Source organism: Apteryx mantelli, chromosome 3 (assembly GCF_036417845.1).
Source record: "Apteryx mantelli isolate bAptMan1 chromosome 3, bAptMan1.hap1, whole genome shotgun sequence".
Lineage (NCBI taxonomy): Eukaryota > Metazoa > Chordata > Aves > Apterygiformes > Apterygidae > Apteryx > Apteryx mantelli.
The window spans coordinates 74525673-74552918 of NC_089980.1; the positions used below are offsets into that span (position 1 = coordinate 74525673).

General features: G+C 41.1%; 1 protein-coding gene across 1 annotated transcript; it reads right to left on the reverse strand.

The window, feature by feature from the left end:
- Nucleotides 1-27246, reverse strand: LOC106497924 (uncharacterized). The gene is made up of 14 exons (XM_067294779.1): nt 26811-27246; nt 23593-23712; nt 22525-22644; nt 21278-21397; nt 15979-16101; nt 14860-14942; nt 13448-13573; nt 12500-12548; nt 11192-11325; nt 6870-6998; nt 4234-4348; nt 3185-3319; nt 1787-1912; nt 1-540 (listed from the first exon to the last, which is right to left on the reverse strand). Exons 1-14 carry the CDS (start codon nt 27034-27036, stop codon nt 419-421), a joined length of 1728 nt encoding a protein of 575 aa, XP_067150880.1. The 5' UTR covers nt 27037-27246; the 3' UTR covers nt 1-418.

Sequence of the window (27246 nt, forward strand, 5' to 3'; positions counted from 1 at the left end):
AGAGAAGCGCTGCTCCAGTAGGCACAGATTTTTACAGAAATAAAACCTCATGACTACAGCACTTCCTGGTATTTAAAAAAAAAAGGGGGGGAAGGGAGATTATCCAGGTATGGCAAGTGTTTGGGATTTTTTTCCTCTTTTTCCTCCTCCAAACAGTGGGAAGGAATGCAGCCATAGTCTTGAAGCACAAATAAGCAGCTAGCCGACATGTCCAAGTGGTTGTTTTGACCTGCTCTGACTCCTGTCGTCAGAACATCTCCATTTTACATACAAGAAGCCGTATGCTCTTTATTTGTATGGTGAAAAGGCAAGTAAGCATGAAAACTTTTAACTACAAAAACCAATGAAAAGAGTTGCCTTCTCTGAAGGTTCAGGATCGTGGATTTGCTATGTTTTTGTAAACCATCTGGTTTAAATATTAACTGTCTGCATGGCAATTAGCTGCCCTGAGAAGCTCTTGAGTTTCTTCTGTTTGTTGACGGACTTGTTCAAGGAGTTTGGTCATTTGGCTTTTCCTGAATGCTAAAGAAAATTCTGGATCTGAAGAGAAAAAAGCAAGTGTGTTAGGTTTGTGAACCTGTAGTAATTGCCCTCTCCAAACATTTTCCCTGTAATTTCTGCAAATGCTTAGAATGCTTTTATTTTAGGTTAGATAGATTTGGTGGTTCTTATTACAGTGTAAAATATACAGAAGGTAAACCAATATTCTTCTACCACGTAAAGGAGAGCAGATACTAGATACCAATCCCATTTTCATTCCTACGTCCAGAAGTCTAAAGCTCAGTTGGCCATTTCAGCATCATGTATTGTTACTATACAACAGATACATAGGAAGATGTGGCAGGGACTTAGCTCTGGCTCTGTGTGCGTGAAGATGTAAGATGTGAGTAAGTCTAGATAGTATGTATCCCATCTGTACTCAATTTCCACCTCAAAACAAAAAAAACCCTAATCAAAACTGGGAAATGATAAGGAACAGAATTAAAAGTATGCCAAAGATGTGAAATTTTCCAGCTTTGTTTTGCCTTCACTGCAAAATTAAGGCAAAAAAAAAGCAAAATATGCATGATTAAATGCTTGTAGAAAGAATACTGATGTTCTCAGAAATATACATGCTATAAAATGCTAATTTCAATGCAAGATTCCCTCATTTTGGAGGTCAAGGAAATTATGCTTAAGAGAACATTATGGAACAAGGTGCATTGCTGATGACTATTTTAGGCCTGTCAACCTTGAATAGTATTAATCAGCAAAATGGTGAGGACGACAAGCAGTTATTTATTTTCTCACAATGAATTTATTTTTAACGAAGGTTACTGATGTGTCATCTTTGTACATTTTATCTTATTTCTAAGACCTGGCAAGGCCACAGAAATGCTGTTTGTCAATAATGCCTGCCATCAATGCAATCTGCTCATGTTTGCTTGCTGTATCAAAATAAACTAAAATTTCATATTTGAAAACCTTTTTGGACTTCTGAATCCAGTTTCCTGCTGATCAGAAAGCCTTTAATCTAAAAAAGTTATGGCTTGCCTTTATCTTAAAATGTTTTTGGTTATTTTAAAGCAGCTAAGATACTGGCTCCCCTTGAGTCTATTCTGCTATTGTGTTTGCTTCGGTGGGCAGAGCTGGTCCCCAGAAGGAAGCTGCCCAGCACGGCCCTTGCAGGGGAGCGCAGGGGAAATCCTGTTACAACCTGGAGCCTGTTTGCTGCTGACGTGAGCAAACAGCCTGCAGCTGTGCCCTGGAGGCTGGGCCCAGCAGGGAGTGCTGCCGCAGGACGTACCTTCTTGCAATCTGCAGAATGTAGAAATGCCCAGCTGTTGAAAGCGAATCTCTTGGTGGGTAAGGAAATTCTTGAGGTAGGCCTGAATCTCTTTGACATGACATTTCAACAAAAGCATCATCTTTTCTGCAAAAATGGGAGAACCATTGGTGATAAATAGGAACCTTTAAAACACTTCTAAAACCAACCTTTGTACCAACACTTAAGATTGTTAATGACTTGGCTACCTTCAGCTACAATCAATGTTACTGCAAAGAACAGCGAAGGACTTCCATGTGCTACAACCTTTAACTGTGTCGTGGGTACTTCAGGTAAATGATATGCAGAGTTTCTGCTGACGGGGCTGCTGTGCTAGGAAGCTGATCCTTGTGTGAGGGATGTGCTGACTTATGGACAGATCAGCCTTTCGTGCTAACCCAGCTGTGCTGTTGGACTCTGTTCACCTCTTAAGAAGTCTGTTCTGTAGAGAATGCTTGAGGCTAGGATTGAAACAGGTTTGTGTTTTCCCTATTAGAGTCCTTCACTCCAGGCTTCTGTTTCTCTCATTTTGAAGGATTTAAAGGTAACCATGCTTTTCTAGAGAAGATGGCAGGCATCATCTGGACACCTTCTTGCAAGTCTGAGAGGCTCTCAGCTGCACAGAGCAGGTATATCAGGCATAAAGCTCTTCCTTGTCTTGCGCTTTTTCCATTATCTCTCACTGAAATCTAAAAATTACAGGCTACATTCATAAAGGCCATTTTACCTTACTGCTCCAGCTAAACTATTTGAGAATTAAAGCAGTGGTGTTTGGTTCAAAATGAAGCTTTCCTCTTGCTGGTTGGGGAGTGGAGTTAACCTAAAATCCTGGGACATGACCATCTCCTTGTAATTGTCTTTAGGATTTTCAACCTCTGCTCCCATCTGTGGGGAATGCCATCATATTGTATATACTGATAGATTTGGTGAGGGGGGTCAAGCAGAAAGATGTAACCGTGCTTCTTGTCTGAAACGTTCTCATCTTTTCCTCAGTAAGAAGAAAGGTAAGGAATATTTTACATTATCCCACCTTCCCACTTAACCTGCTTTTAATGACCTCAGAACTGCTACGGAATAGCACTGCAGAATGGATAGTGCTTGAACAGGGTAACAAACATCTGAATCAGACCTTAATATCCTATGGTCTATTTTCATCTCTTGGCTTTCTCATGCACTCAAGTACTGCTTACTTATGTATTTCAAAGTTGATCGGGAGGCTTTTTTATGATTATTAAATTTGTAGAGAGGACATGGAGGATGCTTTAGAAATGTTAAATGTTACTTGGTGCCTGACAGTTAACTCCTTTGGAAGAAGGCTCATTTCACTTCAGACAGCTGCAAATATCTTTGAAAGCACAGTTAATGCTGTGTGACAGTTACCATGACCTATCATGTGCTGGATGACGGAGGCAGCTTGAAAGGATGGCTCAGTACGTTCCAGTTGGCCAGCCAGTCTCAGCAAGCACTTTGTCAAGGGCTCGTCCATCCACTGAACCATGTGTAATGTGGCTCCTTCTGGAAGATACAAAGACAGAAGGGTAGTCTGTAAATAAACTCCAGTGCCCTAGAAATGCAGGCGAGAGGTTTGCCAGAACCTTAACTGCCTAAATAGGAAACCTTTTGCACTGCTGGAGAAGCAAAATAAGTGCTGAACTTCTGCAGTAAGTATTTTGGGTTGTAAAAACAGGTCATGACTTGGCGTTGTGCTCTCAACAAGGTAGGTCCATGGATTCTATACACAGAAAGGCCAGTGGATTTTTATCACATGGGTTGTGCCTTCTGACAAGCTGAATCACTTTATGTATGAGAGCTGCTCTAGCACAGTGGGCTCAATCTGCTGGGCTGCTGCTGGGCACCTCTCACAAAATTAAATGCAACATGTCACCAGTTGCAGTGGCAGCTACAGATAAGAAACGTTTGACAGACAATGTCCAACTTCATGACAGGATGGGAAAATCTACACTGATCTTCTCTGCCATGAGGAGAGCTGTACCTTCCATAGCTGGTAATGTGGAATCTCTTAAAAAAAAAAAAAAAAAAAAAAAAGCAAGCAATAAATTTAAGGAAAGGCCACATTATGTTTTAGCCTTTTCTTCTTAAATTAGTTCCTGCCGCTGTGAAATGAATCCAGCAGTAGAAACTGAGTGATGTTACAAATAAAAGTAGACAGACCATGCACAGCTGTAAGGTTTGGCACAAAAAATCTTGAGCAAAAAAGTTTAAGCAGTTCAATGGTAAAGAGTGCAAACAGTGGAGCCTATGTCTCTTGCCAGTGGGTCGGATCTTGCTCTCGTTGAAGCTTATGGCAAAACTCCCAAGAGTTTAAAGGGAGAGATCTGGGATGTATGTCTCCACCCATGCTATCGGGATTAATAAAAGATGTGTGCACTTCTCAGATTAATCTGTTTACAGTGAGGTTGCTTCCCTACCTTGCTTTGCCAGCTCAGCAAGGCAAGATGTCACATAATGAAGAGAGTCTTCTTGAATGTCAGTAGAAAGCATGGTCTGGAGGAGGCCTTCAACACATGGGCTCTCAACGATTCTCTGCAACAAAAAAGAGCACTTCCCTATGTTTTTGGTGTCCAAGGACTTCCAAAGTACTGAATTAACCTTAACAATACTGAGGACTAAGACACCAATAAAGAAAATATCCCTTCCCAGACCTCATACAACCAGATGTCAGACACCTTGGATTACTAAGAGATCGCCTGATGTTAGGCATTTCCCAGGGCTTGCCCTGTCTGTAGGCTGTTCTCATGATCTCAGATCACTTTTAGAGCTCAAAGAGTTTCCTAACCTATAACTGTGTGTCAGGCTGTATGTTAGGACTAGGCTGTCATTTGCTAAAGTCTTGATGCAGAGGTGAATAATCTGAGTACTTTAGGACAAAGGGTTGGGAAATGAGGAAGTTTATTAGTTTGGTCATCTAATATTTGCCTCTAGGGCTTTGAAAACTTTCTGACATTGAAAGGCTGTGATCTGCAGAAATATGAGGTGATCTTTCACTAGCAAAGGTAATTCCTGTTGCTGGAGACAATTGTTATGAATTAAACATTTTCTGCTGCACCAAAAATGGTGTTGGACAGCATGTTTCTGCACAGGAGTATATGTTTTAGACACTATGTTGGAAATAGCAAGGAGACTTAACCTATGCTGTCCTGGATTAGAAGCACATGAGATCTAGGAATGAATCCTGTTACAACAGTAGGTGACTGTTAACAAGGGAAGTTGAATTCTCCAGGTTGTCAGCTCACTAGGAGCTTGCAGCTCCATAAGGGAGCTCAGATGGCTATCAAGAAAAAGGAATACTTATTTCTTTTGCATTTATTTTATGTTGTAATTTATTAACTTCCTGCTTAGAGGTTGAAGCTGGATTCAAGACTCCTGCCTTTCAAGCTGCCACAGTCTGTTTGTATCCTGCTGGCTTAAAAAGAAAAATTGTTTTCTTCTTGTGACAAGGACTCTTACATGTTCTGGGGTCAGTTCCTTAGACAGGATGCTTGAAACCTGGCACTGGATTTACTTGTGCAGTGAAACCTAAATACATTACAAGGCACATTATGAAGCTTTTATGAAGTTGAAGCAGCTCCCTGCTAATAACAGGAGAAAGGCATAGAATTTGAGTGATAAATACGTCCATTTTTTAAAAGAAGGCTTTGAAAGCCAGAAACATTTTTTACTCTTCCTCCAGACCTTGAGTTCAAGGGAATACACTCCCTTGCAACAACTGATTTCACAACTGTCAAGAATTCCTGTAATTCTTATCTTCATTACTAAGAATGAGAAAACCCTATGATTAAAAATTCACATTTCTAATTCCAATTTGAAATGTGCTGAGAGGTATCTATCTCCCATTCTTCATTATTAGTGAGGTTCATAGATTCATAACAAAGTTTTCCTTTTGGCTAATTGAAATCTCTTTCAACTCCAGTGAGTGCTCTCTTACCTCATGGGAGAGAGGCAAAGGGGAATGCAAGACTAGTCCTTGTCTGCCACAAAACAAAACTTTATTTTGTACTGCAGTTTGTTACTTAAGCTTAACCTGATCTTGATAAAAGTAAACAAAGAGAAAGAGCTGCAGAAATGAGAATCAACAATGCAAAAAGGGAAGGACAAATAGATTTCCAAGTCTGAAATTGGATAAGTCACTGAGGTTGAAAAGGACATTTCAGACATTTGACACTTCAGAAAAGTAGTCTCTGAAACTAGTAGCAATTAGATCATGGGCACACAGGCAAAAAAAAAAAAAAAAAAGAAAAAAGAAAAAGGAAGTGAGTCCCCCAAAAATGTGTCCTAGAAGGTGGAGCAAAGGACAAACTAGAGACAAGGATTTGGGCCTTTCCCCCTCCCCCCCCACCTCCAAAATCAACTATGCTACTAGTGGCAGTGTTTGATCAAGGTGACAGAAATGTGTTCCTTTCTAAAAGTAGTAGGAGGACTAAGAGAACTGAGTACCCTTAAAATGTAAGGAGAAGGGAAATGCACCTGTGGATTACAATTTCATTTGAAGCAAAGTCAGCAATAGAGGTGTTTATAGCATCTTGCCACAAGTAGTATCTTGCCAAACAGGCAAAATATACACTAGTAGTTGGGCTTATAAATAACAAATAGGGAGTGAAATTAGATCAGTGTTGAATGCCATGAATGCATAAGCCAAATCATCCAAAGAGTGAGAATTAGGAAATAAGCGCTCAGTTTCTAACCAAACTCAGATTTTCCTGGACAGTTTCTTTAATTAGTATGAAATCTCTTTACTAGAAATATGTTTTATACCTATGATACAGCCACTCAAATTAGGTGACCACCTCACTGGCTCATAGGCAAAACAAAATATTTCTTGTTTTCATTATCATTTTTATATTGTATTGAAAAAATACAGAAAAAATCTTTTGCTATGACACATCAGGTACTGTTATTCATACAGTTTTACACAGAATATTAATCCTTGGCATATTGTTTAAAAAGACTAACAAGCAAACAGTTCTTTCTGTGATTAATGCTTATTTGATATAAATGTAACTGCAACTTCCTAGTGTATAGTTCAGTGAAAAAATTGGCTACATACCTGTCTGTTTTTGGAAAGACTCAGGTTTTGGATGATACAAGCAGTATGGCCAACAATGACAGGGTCCATTTTATGCGCTGCCAGTAGCATCCCCAGGCTCTGCAGTAGCTCTGCACATGTCAGAGCATCCTGAGAAGAGCAACCAGCTTCTTAATTTACCTCCATTACAGAAAACATTAACACATGGCGACAAAACTTTGCACCAAATTGTAGATGGTTCTGAAAGAGGAGTATTACTTACCTTATTTAAACAAACAGCAAAGCAGCTGGGCCCAGACCCTTACCTCTCAAAATACAGTCTACTGATGGCACCAATCTACACTTGCTATGGAAAGCTGGAGCCTTAAGCCGCAGTAGTTTACTCTTCACTTGCAGCAAGCTGTTTGCATCAACCACCTTGCAGAGGCTGCTCTGCCACATGAATGGTCATGATGGGAAGGAGACATGGTCAGGATAGGGGTGGAAGGAAAAAGTAGTACGTCACAAAGTACTACTATGTCATTAAGTACCTCAACAGTTTACCTTGCCTAGTAATGGACTCTATTTTTAAATCAGTTTGTGACTGGGCATCTTTTTAGTGGTATGTCCTGAACATCATCTTCTGAGGTTATACATACATTTCTCTGCTTTCTGATGGATATTTTAGATGGGCGTTAGTGAGTCCCTCTCCTCCTGAATGTAATCTACTCCAATTCCCATTACTATCAATTGGATCAGATCTTACCTCCAAGTTTGGATTACGGGCTGGGTAGTTTCCTCAGTAACAGTATGGATTAACAGGGGACTGTTCTTTACAAGAGAAACCTGATCTCGGCAGGTTTTGGATTAGGTCTGTAGTTAAGAGCAACAAAAGATTTCCTCTTACATTGGAAGAATTTTTTCTTTCCGTCTGTTTTCCTTAGGCATTTGATAGTTCTTTTTGCAATTCTTTTTTGCAGTTCTCAGAACTATTTTATCTGTGTCTCTAGAAACGGAGGCACATTAGAAAAGGTGTTCGGTGTAAAATAAGTCGTCAGTCCTATACACAGTGTGAGAAAATTGGTATATCTCTGAAGTCTGGGAAAGGTCAGGATCACTGATGTGGCACCAAAGGCAGACATCTTTAAGAATTAGTTTAACTTGCATCTTGCATTTGGGTTAAATTACAAAAGAGCATTTTATTTTCCTTTAATATCAGCTGACATCTTCAGTTATGTTTTTTTAAGCACTGTCACAACCAGCAATGCTAAAATAAAACACAAAAATAGATACAAAGGACACTAATATAGCTAAACTCAGGGCATTTAAAGAATCCTCTACGCAGATATGTCTGCAAATTTTCTCTAGCTTTATTTTTCCTTCCCGTCAAAGGCAGAAATCACATAGTTTTAGATAATCCAATCATAATTACCAGTAATGACTTTTGTATGCTTTTGGACTGCCTGTCCTCTTTTCTATGTAATCCCTATCGACTATACTACCCTTATTTGATCTGCTACAGCCTGAGAGAAGGGAATTGTCTACAGGCTATAAATGAACTTTCCAATACATAATGACTTTCTTGCCAAGCTCTTCAATTTATTTAGGACCTACATTAGCAAGTGACAGTCCTCTAAATTCTGCTGAGCCTCTTTTTTGGCTGGGATCCAGATTTTGTTTCCTGGCTCAGTTCTGCACAGTGAGGGAGAGTCAGGAGAGAGCTCTCTGAGTAAAAATGGATCGCCTGGTTGAATGAGGATTGATCCAGCTTCTCCCAAGACTCAGAAAAGACAGTGAGGGGAAGCATTCCAGCAGCAGCTCTGCTCAAAACTGCAATGCTGCACTTTCAAATCCTTGGCTAAGTGGTGCTTGCCAAAATAAATACTACCCGCTGTTTCCCAGGTAGCAGGATGCGAAGGCAAAGCTATTTTGTACCTGGAGTGGGAAGTCAGCGGCGTCATTTGGAGGAGACCTTTGCTATTCCGATTCCCAGCTCTTTGCTCAAATGACTGATTTGAAAGGCCCTTTTGCACAAAGCTTGACTCTTTCCCTGCTGTTCTGGGGGTTGGACTGTCCTTGGGAGAACTGAATAAAATTCCCCCTGCAAAAGGGCAGTGGTCCAGCTCTTGCTGGGAATTGCTGTCAAGGGCCAGGGCAGGAGATTGCAGACAGGCATTTAGGCAGGGAGCGAGGAGGGATGCCTGCAAAGCATCCCAGGAGGTTTGCTTCATGGTAACGAAAGGGCGGATGAAGTCTGCCCTATTGTATCCTGGGGGTATTTGTAATAATTCAAGCATCACTTGACTTGGTTGTAAAGGTTAGCTTTGTTCAGAGGTTTGTTTTCCACCAGCTGTTCCCATGGAGAAGCCCTGCTCTGTCTTGCTCAGCATTCAGCCTGGGTTAGAGAAAGGGACCTTGAAATGATGTGAAAAACAGCCCAGAAAAGGCATGGAGATGGTGAGGAGGGATGCGAGGCAGGATAGGTCAGCCTCTCCTCGGCGTGCCCAGGGCACATGTCGCCATGCAGCAACCTTCAGTGGTCAAGGACAGCCGCGTTTGCTCGTTAAAACAGATTTTGAGATGCAGATAGGATGCAGTGGCAAATAAACCCTCGAGGGTAACGCTTTGCTTTCCAATCACTTGCTCTTGACCCTTTCCCTCCATGAAGGCCGTTTCACTGCTGAGATAACAAGTCTGAGCTCCTGGGCCTTTTGCCTGGCCAGGCTGATACTGAGCCCGTGCCTTTTCTGCAGCTGGGGCTCTGCAGCACTAGTGAAGACGCATTTCAGGATCAGGGAGGAAAGGAGTTGCGGGGTGCTCTTTGCTGGGAGAACAAAAAGCATAAGTGGTGTTTTGGGGTAAGAAAAGAAAATATCAATGAGGAGAATGTTGCAGTATATGCCTCATACCGAGTAACATTTTACTGTGCAAATAGCCTCAAACTAACATAACATATCTCAGTTGTAAGCTTGTCGGGAGCAAGCTGTGTTTTGATTGCACCAGGCAGTTTGACACGCGATGGGGACATTTGGTGCTAATGCAGCACAAAACCTATTAAGTCACAGTGCCTTTGAAAAGCCGCTACTTGCTGCTGTGTAGGCAGTGAGCTTTCCCATTTTTCCATCACGTCCTGGAGTTACAGGAGGTGCAGTCTGCCTTGTACTGTGCAGTGTACGCGCGACCAAGGGATAAGGCAGCAGGCCTCCAATTCCCAGGGGAAATTTCCCAACAGCCTGAACGTATTTCAAGCATGAAAAGCACCTAAACCAGCTGTGGCCACTCAGACTCTCTACTGCTTAAGGGAATATGACAGGAAAGGGTCTCACTTTTTTTTGCCTTATCTGCCCAAATTCTAGCTCTCCTAAGGTTAGTGTTAGCTTAAAACACCCATCAAAAACCATTTCATATCCATGTTCTTAAGGATGCCTTTAATTACTGTAATGGAAAAGCTTATTTAAGAAACAACTAATTTGTCACTCACCACTTACTGTTTTTGCTGTTTTATGTGAAGAATGAAAGTACAGCAGGGATATCTGTTTTGTTTATTTGCACTTGTTTATTTCTAGTCAGACTTCTTTGTGTATTTCCATAGCGTTGCACTGCTAATGGTGGTGTTTACCCTGAACCCAGATGGACAGAAGAACTGTTCTGTAACTAAGGACGCACAGGAGGACGCACAGGAAAGTTCAAGTGAATCAATTAAAGATAGGCACGAATTTTAATTATATTAGTCCTCCTTGCTGTCTTAAGCCTAATTCAAAAGATGTTAAATATATGCAAATACACTTGCAAATAATTATCTGTGTTGGAAAATAATGTATTTCTGCACTTGACTTTGCACTGACGCACTTTATCTGCACACTGTAAATCAGTTTCTCTCTGCTTTTCAGCGTGTGGGGAAGCCCTGTAGCCAAGGAACAGCCTCCCCAGTGGCCCCCGTGGTTTCTGTCTCTTATGATGCTAGACGTCTGTCCTGCCGCTCATATGCCCACCTGGAGCCCTACAGCCTGAGGAGTGAGGGGGCCATAGAGGAGCTGCAGGGACCTCGGGGTCGTGACCGAGGAATATGACATCCCTCTCCCCCTCAACCGTCCCCTTGGTTCATCTGACTAACTGCAGCACCCTTTGGGTCCCGCTCACCCCAGCAGATGGACTCGTCAGGTGGTGCAGGTGCAATAGGCAAAACCTGACCTTTTAATTAAGGCCTTTTTGGGTGAGTTGGAGAAGGGCTGGGGAGTCTCACAGAGTCTATCAGTCTTTCACAAGACACATTTTCTTTGCAGTTTTGCCATAACAAAGCGTTATCCCGGGCAGTGGCCAGAACTAGTCTTTTGCCTCTGGTCTTGGGAAATCACCTGCCCTACCTGGTTGCGCGGGTGCTGGCACAGTATCCAGAGCAGTGCAACGGCAGCGCACCGGACGTCCTTATTGCCAGATGCCAGGAGGGAAAGCAGCTTGGGCAGGACGTTGTGAGCAACAATCTCAGCCTGAGTATCCGCTGGTTTGGAAAAATGACTGAGTTCAGTATACTTCGGAGCATCGCTAGGAGGTATGCAGGCTCTGGGCTTAGAGTATTTGACTGCACCTCTGTGATGTTATTAGAAGAGACCTCCTGAGCTCTGTGGGATGGGACAAAGCTGGATATTTGATTACAAAAATAAAGTCTCATTTGTTCTGTCTCCTTCTGCCAAAGGATTAACATAGGCTTGAGACCAGAACATAGCTTTGGGCACGCTTTGCGTCTGCACCTCGCTGAGAAGAAGCGAGGGGAATTTGCTGGGTGCTTCCTTGGCCTAAAGCCTGGTGGGAAGGTGGCAGTTTCTGCTGCGCAGACAGAAAGGTGTCCTCAAGCATCAGGTATCTCACAGAGGGTTGTGGTTAGCCAGGGAGAGACCAGTTTGTCCTGTTCTTATATCTCTGAAACTTCAGCAAGTGCTTCCTGGCACTAGAGGCAGTGCCAGAGCAGCCAGCAGATGGAGCGGCAGTCCTAAAAGGTGGCCACCTAAACAGACCTTGGATTTTCAACCACTCCAAAGAGCAAAGCAGCAGCTCCTCTACTCCCAGCTCCGCTATAATTGTGATTGTCTGAAAATGAAGCCTCTCTACATTTTCTAGATGGACAAGTCTTTTCTGGGCTCTAGGGCTCTAGTGGGGAGTGTGACACTCCTCTGCTGCCATCTCCAGAGTACATTGTAGAAACATAATTGGGCATTTAATAGGATAGGATTTTTTATAATAGCATGACAAATGCTTACGGAAAAAAATAGATTTAATGACAGAGAGATTCATGCCTCGGGAAGAGGCAGGTCCCCACCTGAGCAGCAATTCCGGGAGACGTTCTGTCCTAATCAGGTTTAATGCTTAGGGAGTATGGAAGGGAGTAAAACTTAATATGGTTGCAAAGGCTCGGTGCATAAGAAGACCTATGCTGTCTCTGTCACTTTGTTCAGGTACTTCCCCTCATTACCTGGGAGCTCTGAGGCAGGATTAGTTAGCATATGCGCTAAACCTTCCTCTTCTATTTACATTTCATTAAAAAATAGAAAAGAATAAATCTCTTTGCTCTTAATATGAAAGATTCCCAACCCACTGTGCTCACTCTGAAAGGCAGAGAGAGAGAGGAAAAAAAAAAGAAATCAGTGTGGTTTGTTTATCTTCAAGACACTACTTACCGCTGGTGGCTAAATTTCTTAGGCAAACACATGCCTGGCTTGAAACCTGCTTGTGCCAAAGAGAAAAAAAAAAAGATAGAGTGCATTCTTGGCTGTTGTACTCAAAATAAATGTTACAACACCAGCAAGCTATCACAGTATCTTCAGACCATGAATTTTGGGACATGATTATTTTTGTCAAATGAATCTTTTTTTCAGCCCCACTCCTGATACCCTGCTCTGGTATCAATCATCCCGTTGTTGATGAGAAAGAGCCAATGGGGTTCAGATGTTGGCTTATTTTAGCAACGTCAAATAAATTATAGGAAAATGAAGGGATTTAATTTATCTCATTTGCTTTGCGCTTTTTTTCCCCCCTACCTCCTACACAGAATTTGAAGGTTCCACCTTTTAAATCTGTGGCTTACTGAAGTTTCTTCAATGCATGGCTCCCAATAAAACTGTATTTTCTAGAGGTTATTCTTTGAAGCCATGGATATGCTATGCACACCAAAAGAAACAAACAAAAAAAAGTAGCATAATAGATGCTCCACACACTTGCTATCCCCCACACAGGAATCACCGATGGTGAGTGCCTGGGCAGAGCCAACAGAATTGTGGTTTTGGGGCACATCAACACTCACAAAAAAGAAACATCAGGAAAATGATGAGTGTGGACCATGCCTACGTTAGCAAACAGCGCAGCATGTTAGGATCAGCTCTGCAGAACGGAAGAGCTGGAAGTGAGGAGCTGAAGCCCATGCCAGTTTGTATTTTGTGGCGATTTACTTCAGACCAGCTGGGCTGGATGCCCTGAGGCTGCTTTATGATGTGAACCAAAGCTCAGCAAGTAGCGACAGTGAGAAGGGTTGCTTCAAAAGTGCCCTCCTGATCTGAATGAAAAGGCTGATGTAGGTGCATGTCTTGTTATCAGCAAATCTGCTGCCTCCCCTCCTCTCTTTGCTTTACCTTGTCTACAGAAGAAGATAGGAGAGAGACGAGTGCCCGCAGCAGGAACCTGTCACCTGTCCTCAGCATAGCTGGGTGGTGCTGTGCGTTGGCTGCCATGTTGCTCAGAGCAGTGCAACTGTAATACTGGAGTGAACCACGAAAAAAATGGAGCGAGAGGAAGGTGCAGTGATGACATGTTGAAGAGAGGGGGAAAAAAAAATGGAGAAATGCTCAGATTTATAGTCGACAAAAACAAAGTGCTTTTTCATCCTTGGGGTGTTTTGTTAGCTAGATGTGCTAACAGCCTGAGTGGGCTTCCTTTAGGAAAAGCGACCTACTGTTGCTACCACAGCAGCTGTGCTGTGGCAGTGTGGGTTGCATAAGCCTGTGAGGACCCTGGGTACTTGGGAATTTACTGTGCTGCTGCCCCTTTGCTACTGCTGGCACCTAAGATAGCTCATTTACATGTGCTGTACTACATGTTTACATTGCTCTGCTGAAGTCGGATGTAGTCACTCTCCCGGCATGCCAGGAGACTGTTTTCAAAGGACTTAAACATTAACGCCAAGAAGGTCTATATATATGGGAGTATGTATTACTGGAGAGGTTATAATTAGAAGAAACAGGTTGAACTGCGAGGAAGGAAATTTTAAGAGGAATATCAGGGAAAGCTGATGACGCTGAAACAGTTTGCAGAAAGCAATGCCAGAGGCTCCATCATTTCAGACATTTAAAGCAGAACTGAATAAAGATAAATAAAACAATGGAGGAAATTACCCTGTGCTAGCTAGAAGACTAATGTACTAGTGGATTTTAAGGTTTACAACTGTGATTCATAGTTTTTCATCAATTTTTCATCATTTAAACTAAGAACCAGCTCTCTGTTAAGTGCGCTGAATCACAAAAAGGTTCTATACAGTATCTGTGGTAGGCATAAAATAGGAAGATTTCCCAGACATTTACAATAAGAAGAAAGAATCTTTGCAAGCTGTGCCTTCCACAAGCACTTCAGAAAATTGCTTAGAGGGGAAGATTAAATTTAGGCTGCAAAGGTACAGAGGAACAGGCCTATCTGCAACTAGCCTGATGATCTGAAGGATGTAGAAAGGTAACTAACTGCATAACAACTGCATGCATGTACACATGCATAAGTGTGTGCTGGCAGATGCACTTCTCAATTACAAATTTTATCCTGTGGAGCTAAAGAAATTGAGTTTCTGACTGAGTAGAGTTTCACCAAGACACTGTCACATACCAGCTTCCTTTAGCAAAAAACAGATAAGAAAAAGACAAGTTCTTTAATTCCTCCCCGTCCCTTCTCTAGAGAAACCCTTCTTTCTCCCTCCCCTTTGTTTTCTAAATTCTGTAGTTTGTGCTCTTGCCACAGTCACACTGCTATTATTTAAAAATCTGACCTGTTTGAACCATACCTGCACTTCTGAGTCAGCAGACTCCAGCAGCAAAGTGAGAATTGGGAGGGCTCCTTCCTTGCATAGAACCTGTTGGATCTTCTCTGCCATTTGAAAAAAAAAGTGCTGTTAGTGTCCTGCCTCTTCCCTTCCTCTCATCTGAAGAAACCACTCAAAATGCACAACCATTAGGGTCCAGAGACTGATGCTATTCATCCAAATATATTCCAATAAGTGTGACTGGAGAGTATATAATTTAGAGTTTGTGCAAACTACTTGTATGCAGCTGTTTTAGCAAAATGACTAGCAAGCTGTCTGACTGATTTAGCCCTTCCTAGTTTTCTACTAAAGATTGTTCAGAGAATTGCCGGAGAATCTGAAAAACCTCAGGTATGACATTCACCATGGTTTCTGTGTAAAAAAAAAAAGTATTTAAAAAATTCTGAACAATGGCAGAAGTGTAACAGCCGACTATAAAAGTTCTTGCCAACCATTCCCCTCTACCATTTAGAGATAAAAGACATCACTCACAGCTTTATCATCTAGCTGTGTGGGATAACAGCATCATCTAGATGGGTGGGATTTAATGTTGGCCTCTGTTTCAGAGTTAATGTGTGGAAATATTATTGCAGAGGACCAAATATTGCTCTTGCTGAAGCTGATAGCACAAATCCCAAGAGCCTTTAATGGAAACAACGTCAGATACAATAGTTATTGTAATTGGCATCTTGCAACATCAAGTTAGGGATACAAGTCAAACATTCAAAGAGTTGAATGTTAGATAAGTTTCTGAGATTGCTTCAAAGTATCTCCAGATGTGCTGCTAGCTTTTTAGACCAAGTTATTTTTTAACTTTTTTTTTTCTTTTTCTTTGACTGATGACTTAATAGCTTGCGCATTAGCTCCTTGAGGTTGAAAATCAAGCCTTCCTATTTTGGGACAGGGAAAAAATGGGTCTGTATTAGCTAAAGAGAAGCCAAACTAAAATCATCAGCCTATGGTATCATCATGAATGCCATGTGCAAAGGAAAACACTTGTTGCTCAGATATGCCTTAATGATTTCGAATTATATATTTTTCTATCTATCTGCAAGAAATTTTCTTTCAGCAATTTCAGATAAATCATTAGTCAGAAAGTACCTGACTGTGTGAGGTTGAGAATAGCACCAACCGCATTTTGTTGGACTCTAGGATCATAGGAATTGGCAAGAGCCAGCAGGGGTGTAATTCCTTGAGCAGCACCAATAGCCTCCTGGTTGGACTCTGGGGAAAATATTAGAATAAGAAAGAAATAAGACATTGTCATGCAGTATCCTCTTACTGAGAGTTAGGAGCAGGACATATAAAACTAGATTTCTTTGGAGTTTACTTTTCTGATTTTTTTTGGTACTTATCAAAATTTCTCTCCGAGCTCAAAGGAAACCATTAAAAAATTCCAAGACTTCAAAAAAGAGCAAACTAATACATGACTTGTGGCTTAACCATTGATCATAGCTGGTTTTAGCATAAGATCAAGGCATGCTTTTGTTTTGTGGATGGGATGATTAAGATAAAAGGAAGATAACTCCCCTTAAACAGGTTAGTCGGTGCCATCCTTGCCTTGTACCCCTAGCCCTACTCTGTCCAACCAACCTGTTCACAATATGCTAACCAAAAGTGACATAATAATTTATATAATTAATTATATTATACTATAATACTTATTATGATAATGATTAATTGCAGATAAGACAGAATTAATTTAGCAGGGTATATTCAGTGGGCCAATTTCTGTCACTGAATGTGCCTATGACACTCCAATCACAGCTACAAGCAACATACAGATTCCTAAAAACAGACTTTGGCATAACCACTGGAATTTGAAAAGGTGCTTCTTCTCAGAAGCGGTGGTACTTCCCTGCCCGGCAGTGTATTAATTTGTAGAGTTGTATTCAGCATCCTGGCATACAAGCAGAATTTAAAAAAAAGATCTGCAGAATCCTTTGAGACTCTTGGATGAAAAACTTAAAAAGAGAGTTAACTATAATGCTTAAATAATGCTACAACATACTATATATTATAAAATACTATATAACATACTTATATACTGTGTATATAGTATATATACTGGATACAGTAATATTACACTATGCCATAAAATATAATACTAAAAACTTTAACAAATATAATTTAGAAAAAAAATCTGCTTTTAGTTCTTCTCCTTTTGTTTTGGACTTAGTCAAGGTAGCCTCAATTCACCCTTATATAAAAGAAAATCCTTCCTTTATGATCTTCCCCACCCCCTTACCTTGAGGCCAACAAAACATTCGCAAGAAACATTGGCAAAACTTTGCCATCATGCTGAGATGGCTGGCCTCCCTTCTGACTGAGACTGTGGTCCTCCCACATTTATTGTATCTTATCTCTTTGTTAATTTATAAGCTGATTTGGGTCAGGACTGTCTTTTTATTCAATCTTTATACAGCGCTTAGCAAGGTTGGTTCCAGGTTCATGGCTTGGACTCTGGCCACTACCTTAATCTAGAAGCCTAAGCCACAGAACAGTGAAATTAGAGATGTTGCCTGCAAGTAGATAAAGCAAAACAAATTAAATCGAAAGGGAAAAAAAGTAAGAAAATTAGAAGAGAAACTGTTCTTTGACTTGCTTAGTATTGGCCAGCAACAGAATAGTCTCTCTGTCCTGAAGAGAGTTTGCAGTTCTGTGTAACCAAATATTCTGCAAGCTGCAGGAACCAGCAGCTCTGTAAAGACTTTTAAAAGGGAAAAAATTGTTTAACTTACATGATCCCTGCAGAGCAATAGTAACCACATTATAAGCAAGACAAAGCTTTTTTGAATAAATAAGGTGTTGACAGTGTTCTTCTTTTATGACCTTTTCTGAAAGACCTTTAGAAAAATCACTTTCTCTTATATCACAGTATTCTGCAGACTTTTCATAAAAGAAAAAGGCAACATCCATATTCTACATCTTTCATTATTTATTTGAGCAAAACAGCCATTGAAGTCCACTAGAGTTTTCAGTATTGTTTCATTTACGTACATTTCTAGATGGTTTAAACAGTGGCCAGTCTCCAAAAGCTTGCTGAGAGAAATAAGTAGCAGAAAGCAGGAAATGGGTAGGTATTTGGATGAGATCAACTCTTCAGGTGCTAATTAACTTAGAGACTTAAGAGAACAAAAACATTATTTCTATACCTGGAGCCTATCTAGACTGGGAAACTGACTGGCATAGGTAGCCCAGGATAGCTATTCAGGTAGAGTTCAGCCAGTATGCCTTTAGTATTCTGAATAAATCCCTTTCTGTGACCATCCCCTTCATATGAACATTTTATACTCAAGGAAATACCCTTTATTTTGGAAAAAATATTCTCATTTTGTGAGCAAAATAATTGTTCTGGGCAAAGTCATGTATTTAAAAATAGCTTTTCCATGTGGGAAACTATTACTCTGGTGGCATTTTCTGATCAATTTTGTAGACAAGCCTTTCTCCACTATAATCTGCCTTTATATTGTTCTTGTGTTTCCCTCAGCAGCAGCAGAAATACTTTTGTGCGGTTCCATCTGATGGAAACCAGTCTAGTCTGATGTAAACTCTAATTAGGTGAGTAAAGGAGAAAGGCAAAAAGATTAAGAATTCAGATATTGCTGTTTCCTTGATTCTTTCACACAATACTCTCCATTACTGTTTATGAATGTAGAAGAGAAGCTCATGTTTGGACAACATGATTACAGAATTTGTGTGATTTTTTTATTCCACCCTTCCTCCTAGGGCAGGGAAGGAGGGTCCTGTATCCTTCTGTGAGAGAGGTTCCCAGGGACGCATTTCCAATCTGATGCTCTTCCTAAGGGAACATTGGCAGTGGCAGAGTATCAAGTTGTTGTGCACTTCGAAGGCTTGTCTTCCTTTAAGAAACACAGCTGACTTGATTTGAAAAGGCTTCACATCCGCGAGAGCTGAAACAGTTTTTCTGCCTGAGGGCTCAGCGCTGCTGCTCAGCACCAGGAGCCTGCAGCAGTCAGGCCGGGCTTGGACACTGTGCTCGCCCAGGAGGGAGGTGGCCTGCAGACAACTGGGCACCACCTCTCCCGTGGGAATGACCAGAGCGCTGGTTCTTGCGGCGGGAGGGTGGAAGGACCATGACAGATACACACGTGATGGAAACCTCCGTGAGCAGGAAACCCCACCTTTTCTTCTTTTCCCTTGGGTCATTCACTAGCTAACCGGTTCTGCTCTGCTGTCTTCATTAGAGCCCATCATTGTGGGCTTGCCAGATTTTTTTTTTATATAAATCATTTTCTCTCGTCCTTCTCTCCATTCTCATTCTAATTTCAGTCAGATATTGTGACTGAATAGTTTATCTTTTTCATAAACTTATGACAGAATGGATAGAGATACCTGCTCACCAAGATGTGTAATTGCATTACAGTCTCCATAAGAGATATGGCAGGCTAGATCATGTTTCTGTTTCTGTTTCGGACCACTTGCTTATCTAAATAATGCAGTCCCTGCACAGATGCCACTGCAACCTCTGATCTGATCCCCCTTAAAGTACTTTTAGAAGGGGGCCACATGTTCAGATGCCCCTCTAATGTGAGAAAATCAATAGCATCTACTCAAGCTGGGTCTAAATAACTCATCTTGAAACCTGCATTCATAAATTCTTTCTTTCCACTCTCTGCCATTTGCGTGCTTGAAAAATAGCTGGCACAATTCTGAATGCGCACTAGCAGTTGTTAGCATAGACACCAAAACCAAATCCAGCTTCAGTTGTGTGTTATCACTTTTGTTCCTGGCTCTGTACTCAGCTCATCCTCTTTGTTTAGCTTAATGCAGATGTTCAGCTTTCCCTAAAGTCTTGCTGTGAACATTTACTTCAGTTTTTGTCTACTTTGAGAGGAGTTCTTATTTCAGGACTGACTATTTTCACTCAGACTGAAAAGGTACAGATAATTTCAAATGTGCATGTGTTCTCTTGCTCTGTGGACAAACACTGGTGTTGAAAAAAACTGACCCTCAGATCCTTTCTGCTGAATGGGCTTGTTTACTGGTTTTGTTCTTGGCTACCTATTACAGCTGATAACCAGACATCCCAGTTTACAAGCAATTTGCAGGCACATTGCTAAACAGTTTCACTCTGCACACAGTCTTGGAGACTTACTGCAGCAGAATTAAGATATATTACTGTTCTTGGATTTAGAATTTTAGTCACCTTAAGGCCATATAAAGGATTATCCTAATTCGGTTGTGCTTTCATATTTAGCTTTTTTAAATCACTGTGGAGCATAAATGGCTTACCTAAAGGACATGACTAAACACAATTTTTTTCTCAAATAGAAACTTTAAGATACCAGAGTCTGTGAGTTAGAATTTAATTAAATTATAGAGAATTGTCACTTGCTTTATTCTCACTGCCGCAGAAGCTAAATGTACTCTGAAAAAGAAAGAAATGGATCCAGTCCATCTAAATCCCAGCTAAACTGGGACAAAGGTTCTCAAAACTGATCTAATCAGTCATCGCTCCAGCCTACCCCCTTGCAGGACCCCCCTTGCATGAATCCCTACCTAGTTTGAAAGCTCCTTGGGTGCTTAACTTTAACTACTTGAGCTTGGAAGTGCACTGGCACCAAAGGCCCTGTGCAACAGCATTAGGTGACTGCCCTCAACAGAGAACGAAGGTGAATTGGATCTGGAGTGGCTTCCCTATACTCGGGTTAAAGACAGAGACATCTAAATCAGCTGCATGATATCACCACCACGATGCAATCACAAAAAAAGCAAATGTTATCATATGATGTGTCATACAACATATTTCCCTGGGATGTGACAATGAAAGACCCAGGTGAGACCCCAGCTGGAATATTGCACATTTCTGGTCACCTGTCTCTCAGAAGAGATGAATTGAAAATGGAACTCTTGCATCATTTACATACATCTCTGTTCTGTAACAATGTTTGAGGTCTGTGGTATCACAAAGCAGCAGATGAAATTGCCATCTTCCATTTCCATAACATATAATTTACACCCAGAAGGGCTATGAAGATGAAGAGAGAGCCTGCCTTACAAGAGGAGTCTAAAAGAGCTTGGCTTTCTCAGTGTAGTAAAATGAAGCGGCCTCGTCATTGTAGACATTAGAGAGGGAGAACTATTGAAGCAAAAGCCAATATAGACACTAATTACGATAAGCTAGTCATGAATATATTTAGGCTGGAAATTAGAAAAAGGTTTGTAATCATTAGAGAATGAATGACAGAAACAGTGAGAAAATGATCTTAACTGGAATCTCAAGAAGTTGAATTTATGATGGAGGAATACTGAAATTTGCTGCTGAATCTTATGACTCCTCTAAACCAATTGTAAATAGGTTGTTCGCCTTGAAATATGACATAAGAGTTGTAATGAATTCACTTCAGAGGAAAAAGGGAAAGAACAGCACACTCACCTGAGATAGCCAAAGTCATGGTGCAGGCACAGGAATTACACTGGACAGTGGGATCTCCTGACTCAAGCAGCTCCAGAATTGGCTCAAGTAAACCCATTTGGACAACTAGTTCTTTGTCAACTATCCATAAATTCAAGAAAAAAATGGACAAACAAAAAGTAAATTGTTAATACCTTTGTGCAAAGAATATACCTTCCTTTGGCTGCTTTGGAGTCTATACTATGATTATGCAAAATGGACCTAGCATGGAAATAGAGTGAAATGCACCCACATATCCCTAGCTTGGTTTGCTTGATTCACCTTCAGACTCACGAAAGGATGTAAGAGATGCTCAGAGTCTCTAGTTCAGGAGTTCCCAAATATTTCTGCTAGCAATTCTGTTTTTAGATACAAGATGCAATTTGGAAACTGCATTTCCAATAGGTACACAGTTTACTCAGGCTCCCCTTTCCTTTTGAAGGTAGACTTCTAAAAATTATTTTTGACTTTTAAAGAGTGACATGATACTATTTGCAGCAGGATCCTTTAAAAAAGGAAAGAAAAAAGCTAACCTCATTGAAGACTGATTCTGTCTTCTGCTGGTATGGGATAGTGTGATGGAATACCAGTTGTGGCCCAGGTGCCAGGGAGTGCAGTAGCAGATGCCCTAAATACTCCGTTGAGTGGGTGTGGTTCATTGATGCCTTGTCTGTCAACTTAAACTTTATGGTGATGTTTGTCATCTGCAGCTCCCCAGTCCTATCACAAAGAAATCAGCCCTACTAGCCTACAGAAGTGAGTGAAATCTACTAAACATCTTGTTTTATTTGCTTTTTTTTTTAATCTGCAAACAACTTAAGACCAAATTTCAGTTAATAAATAACAGAAAAATGAGCACTGTCTCAGAGGCAGAGTTTGTTTCTGAGAGCTGTATCTGTTGTTGAAAGTGTAAGTGGTGGGCTTCTGAGCCAAGAATGAGAACGGCATAGCTATTCCCACATCAGTCTGGGAATAACTGACCAGCCTTTGCAGATGGAGCTGAGTTCTCTTGCCCCATGATAGAATGTAGCTTGGGGTGATCTAACATATCCTCCAGAATCCATGTGGTTTGCAGACAGAAACAGATTCACACCTGTCCAACCTATAGTGTGAGAAAAGGAATTTGGATCTGTATAGACTTGGGTATATAGATGTGCCCTCCTTATGCACTGGGTCTGGCTGAAGAGGTACCTTTTCACCAGAACAGAGGCGGGTTGTTAATTACTCACTGTTTCTTTCCAGCAAAAAGTTGACAAGGGACAAGGATGACATCTGTTGCACCTCCAGGTCAGCAGACCGCAGCAAGGCATAGAAGGGTTCCAGGTGCTCCACAGGCAGGGGGACATTCACTGCAGCAGTGAGGGGAAATATTCAGGTATCCCGCCATTCCTTGCAGTCTCTGACATTTTTGTCTCATAGGTGTTAGACCTCAGGTGCTCCCAAACACAGCCTTAGTGGTATTCCCCTTCATTTAAATTCCATTGCTACTAGCAAAGCAGGGCAAGTTCCCTGCAAATGTTTTGAATAATCAAATACTTTAAAGACATTATGGGAAGGGAAGCAATATGCTTAGCTACTAAACAAGTTATTCTACCCCGTAACTGGTCCTCATATCATGGCTGTCTGCACTTTTTAGCTGGAAAAAATACATGGGATAAAGCTATCAAGCCAAACGCCTGAATGTTCTCCTTAAGTAAAATTTAAAAAAGCAAATAAATAAATCATAGCCTGATTTTTGCTGATATTTCTACCATTTTGTAGGACCCGAACTCCTGCTGGAATCTTACTATTTGACATATCTAGGCTGACTTCTATCTGTTTACAAATTATCTCAGGAGCCAAGTGCTTCCATGGAATGGTTGGTACACAGAGGAATGCTTCCTTCATGAGTCTCCACTACCATCTGACCTCTAAGGCTTTATTATCTTCTAAAACCTATGTAATGTAAAACCTTAAAAGAGCACTATGTCCGTTTCCTTGCACCATACTTTCGACTGTGTTGCTCTCAGGAGATTCATTATACACAGACTCTCAAAGGGGTTGTGCTCAATTTTTTTCAGAGGTATTACAAGTACATAAATAATAGCCTTTTATAATTAAGAGAGATTATCTCCTCATAGCAAAACCCAGAACAACTCTACCCACATTGCACTGACAGCATTTCCATTTTCCTTAGCAGAAAACATAACATGAAAGAAAAAAAAAGAACTTTGATACATTAGGGAGTTTCACAGTTGAAAAAAAAAATTTTTAATTTTAATTATGTGAAAATTTCCTAATGCACTGAGATAACTTACTGTGCTGACTCATATGCAAATAGTAGAGAGCTGCAGACTGTTGTAATGCTGGGTTTTCTGAAAAGGCTAAGGTCCTTAAGGCTTCCAGGGTGTCCTTTCCAAGCGGTGACATTTTGAAACCTAAAGATGTACAATGACAGCACAGACTCAATTATATCCAAAAAAGTTTAGTTTACAAAAAGGACTAAAAATTTGTAGGCACCTACATGAGCAGCCAAACAAATATGTAAGGATATTTGTACTGCAACAGCTCCACTGAACCCATCTATCCCTATTCATGTTTTCAGGAGCAGTAGTAATAAATCAGTCTAGAATAACCTGTCCTTGGCAATGCCTCTTATGAAGTTCATGCAGCTAGTGATTGGAAGCAAGATAAATTATAACCCTTAGATGCTTTTATGCTATCCAATTTAAATGTAGGTGTTCTTTTTCTCCATAAAACTTTTCATCTTTTCTTGAATCACAGAAATTCTTTGTTACAATATATCTTGTCAAATTGGCTTTCTTAGCTATGAACTGTAGGCAAAGTTTATGTTTTTAATTTGTTACATTTTATTTTTGTTATGTTTCCTATCCTTAGCATTGCAGTAAAGTATTTCAGGGAATAGCAAAATGGATTGCAAATGGGCTTGCCTCAGGCTCAAATTCCCCGCGTGATTCTGCCTGTTCTTGAGTATGATATTTCCCCTATGAATAAAACAGGTGTTTTGCAGTAGCTGTCAAAAATACAGCAACAGCAGTCATGCATGACTTCTATACACCACCGTAGTATGCACTTATAATGAGTGGAATGGAGCAGCAGAGATGAAAAAAGGGCCATCAGACCAATGCTCCAGTATTTCAACAGTATAAACTGTTGAAAAGGTAATGTAGTTTGAAGTAATTTGTAGTTTGAACTGGCTGGTGGAGCACTCAGGTACAAGATGTATTTATAGACAAGAGATTAAAGCAGTGCATTAAAGATTCAAATATCTCTATGAACAACAAGAACTAGCCACTTTACCTCCCATGGGAAAAAGGGGATGTGATGAATGTAAACTTTCCTGCCTTAGTATGAAACTCCGCTCAAGCCGTTGGAGGCTGCTGACATATCAAGAATAACAAACTCCTACCTTCAGGATTAGGTAAGCGAGTTTCACAGAAGGACTGATTCATATAAAGATCAGTTTTGGTTAATAATTAGCAATAAACAGAAGAACGGACTAGCCAGTGTGTAAGCTTTTGGAGTAAAACCAACAATCTCTTCATGTGGTTTAATTCCATTGTTTACACACCAACTAGTTGAATCTCTCGCATCTCTCTGCATTTTTGGTTGGGGGAACAATGAAAAAGAAGCCTCTCAAAATCTTCACCTACTTATAACACCAAACATATGCTGCTGTAGCTAACAACTGAGTATAATGACCAACCATGAAGTCTCTCCATGCATCCAAACTCTGCCCAAATGTTAGCTCCCTGACTATTATAAGGATGCAATGTGCCTAGAAAGGAGGATTGGCTTGCCCCACTTTGGAATAAAATACATAGGAGAGTGCTAAAGGTAGAGGGAAGCAGCTTGGTTCTCTTTGGTTCTTCTTCCTGGGCTCAGTGTATCTATTATCATGGATGTCAGGACCTTCCTGAGAGCGCACACTGCCATTTGCGCACTGCTGTCGCAGCAGCTCCAGGCTCCCTGCTACTGTGCCCTAGCTCCTTAGGACTGAGGTGGACCAGCCCTTTGAAAACCCATCTCAGAGGGAAAGGAATTTCTTAAGAAAACATACACTTACACTTTTTGGAAAGCACCAGTGGGTGCTGCAAAGGACCATACTGGCCTCACCATTTCTTCCAGACCATCCATTCCTTGTGACTAATTTGTCAACTGAGCTGGGATACTGCTGAGACCGTCTCTTACACAGTCAGAAGCATGGTAGCCTTTGGAAGAAAATATTCAGCCTTGGAAGATCTCCACTGTACACAAAGCTGAAAGGTCTAGTTCTATTCTGAATATGGACTTCAGGATTCAGGCAGTGCTTAATGTTCAACGGTTAGTGGACCATATAAACAGCATGAGACCCCCCCACATTCACAGAGTAATGGCACCAGTTAATACCAGCGTTAGCTGTCGCTAATCCATGCATACTCCAAATTATCAGCATCACAACAATTAAACCGAAGCTTGTTCCATGACAGATCATTTCAGTGTTACTGTGTCACACCAAGGACAAGCTGCAGCCTTCACAGAAATGGAAGTAGAAGAGTCTGCAATTTTGTAGAGTAGCTTTAGCCCAGCATTGATAAACATATGCAATTATCTGAGAGACAAAGCAAAAACAAACAAGCAAACAGCCTCCTCTCCAAAAAAAGAAAAAAAGAAGCCTGAGACCAGGAAGGATTTTAGGTCAGCTTTTCACTGAAAGTGCCAACTGACAAAATGCACTGACCCAAGATTTCCGTGATTGCAAGAATGAAAAAAAAAATGTTTTCCTATTAATGCTGCTATATCCTAGGATGGGCTAGAGAGAACACCATAGCTAGGTAAGCAGGGGAATTAGGGAGTTAACCTATAAAGCAGAGAAGCTTTACAAAGAGTTATGGATCTACACTGATTCAAGCACAGGCCCTTAATCATGTTCAAGCCTTCTATCTAAAATGTTTGCACAAAAGTGCTTATGCAGACCAGATGCTTGGGTCTGAGAAGGTCCTGGGAGACCAGTGGGATTTGTAGGGACTTTGACTTTCCCCACATACAGCATGGACACCCTTAGTGCAACTCCAGCCACGTGGATGTGCAGAAATCACCCAGGAGCACACTGTGATCTGTCTGCTTTCAGATCTGGGCTCCAGTAGTGTCCAGTGTAGGCACAGCCTGTTTCCAGCTGTGTCACTTCAGTGACTGGGTCTGGGAGACAAAGAAAAGATTTGATCCTTCCCCTCCTCAAATTAACTTCAGTTACTAGAGAGACTTGTTTTTATGACACATATTTATGTGGGTTATATATTAGCAATGGTTGCACAGCAGAAAGTGACTGACCATTTGTACCTAGATCCAACTATTACACCATGTGAACCCTTGGTGTCCCATACACAAAAGAAAATGCTCTGTAGTTCTATCTTTTAGTACATTGCCAGGCTGCTCTATGCCATGTCAGAGGAGTTCAACCAGCAATCTGTTTTCAACATGCAAGAAGAATCTCCTTATCATTTCCCAAACCCTTTACAAAACCAAGCCCTCTTACCTGTTTGGATGTGCTGCAGAAACTCTTGTGCTGTCGCCCTCTCATGAGGCTGCAGGATGGGCTTGTACAGCTGTCTGCCTTTAGAGCTGCTTTGTTTTAAGCAAGAGCAGCTGCTTATCAGAATTAAGCACTCCTTAATGTTGTGCAGCAGCTCTGCGGACGTCCTCTGAACCATGGCCACAAAGTCCCGCAGCAACTGCAGGCATCGTCCACACAGTTGACCCATTCTTGTCCCAACAGCGGTACAAAGCAAGGGGAAAAGGGAAAAGATAGAAAGAAAAGTCTCTTCCCAACTTGTCCACGTTTTGCACTAATTTGCTGCCTCAGTGTTTGTCCTGTGTGGAAGATGTGGTTTAACGCTACACCATGTGCAGTCGCTGTAAAAGAGACAATCTTTTTTCTGTGTCCAAAAAGCTACATTGCACAACAGGACCGG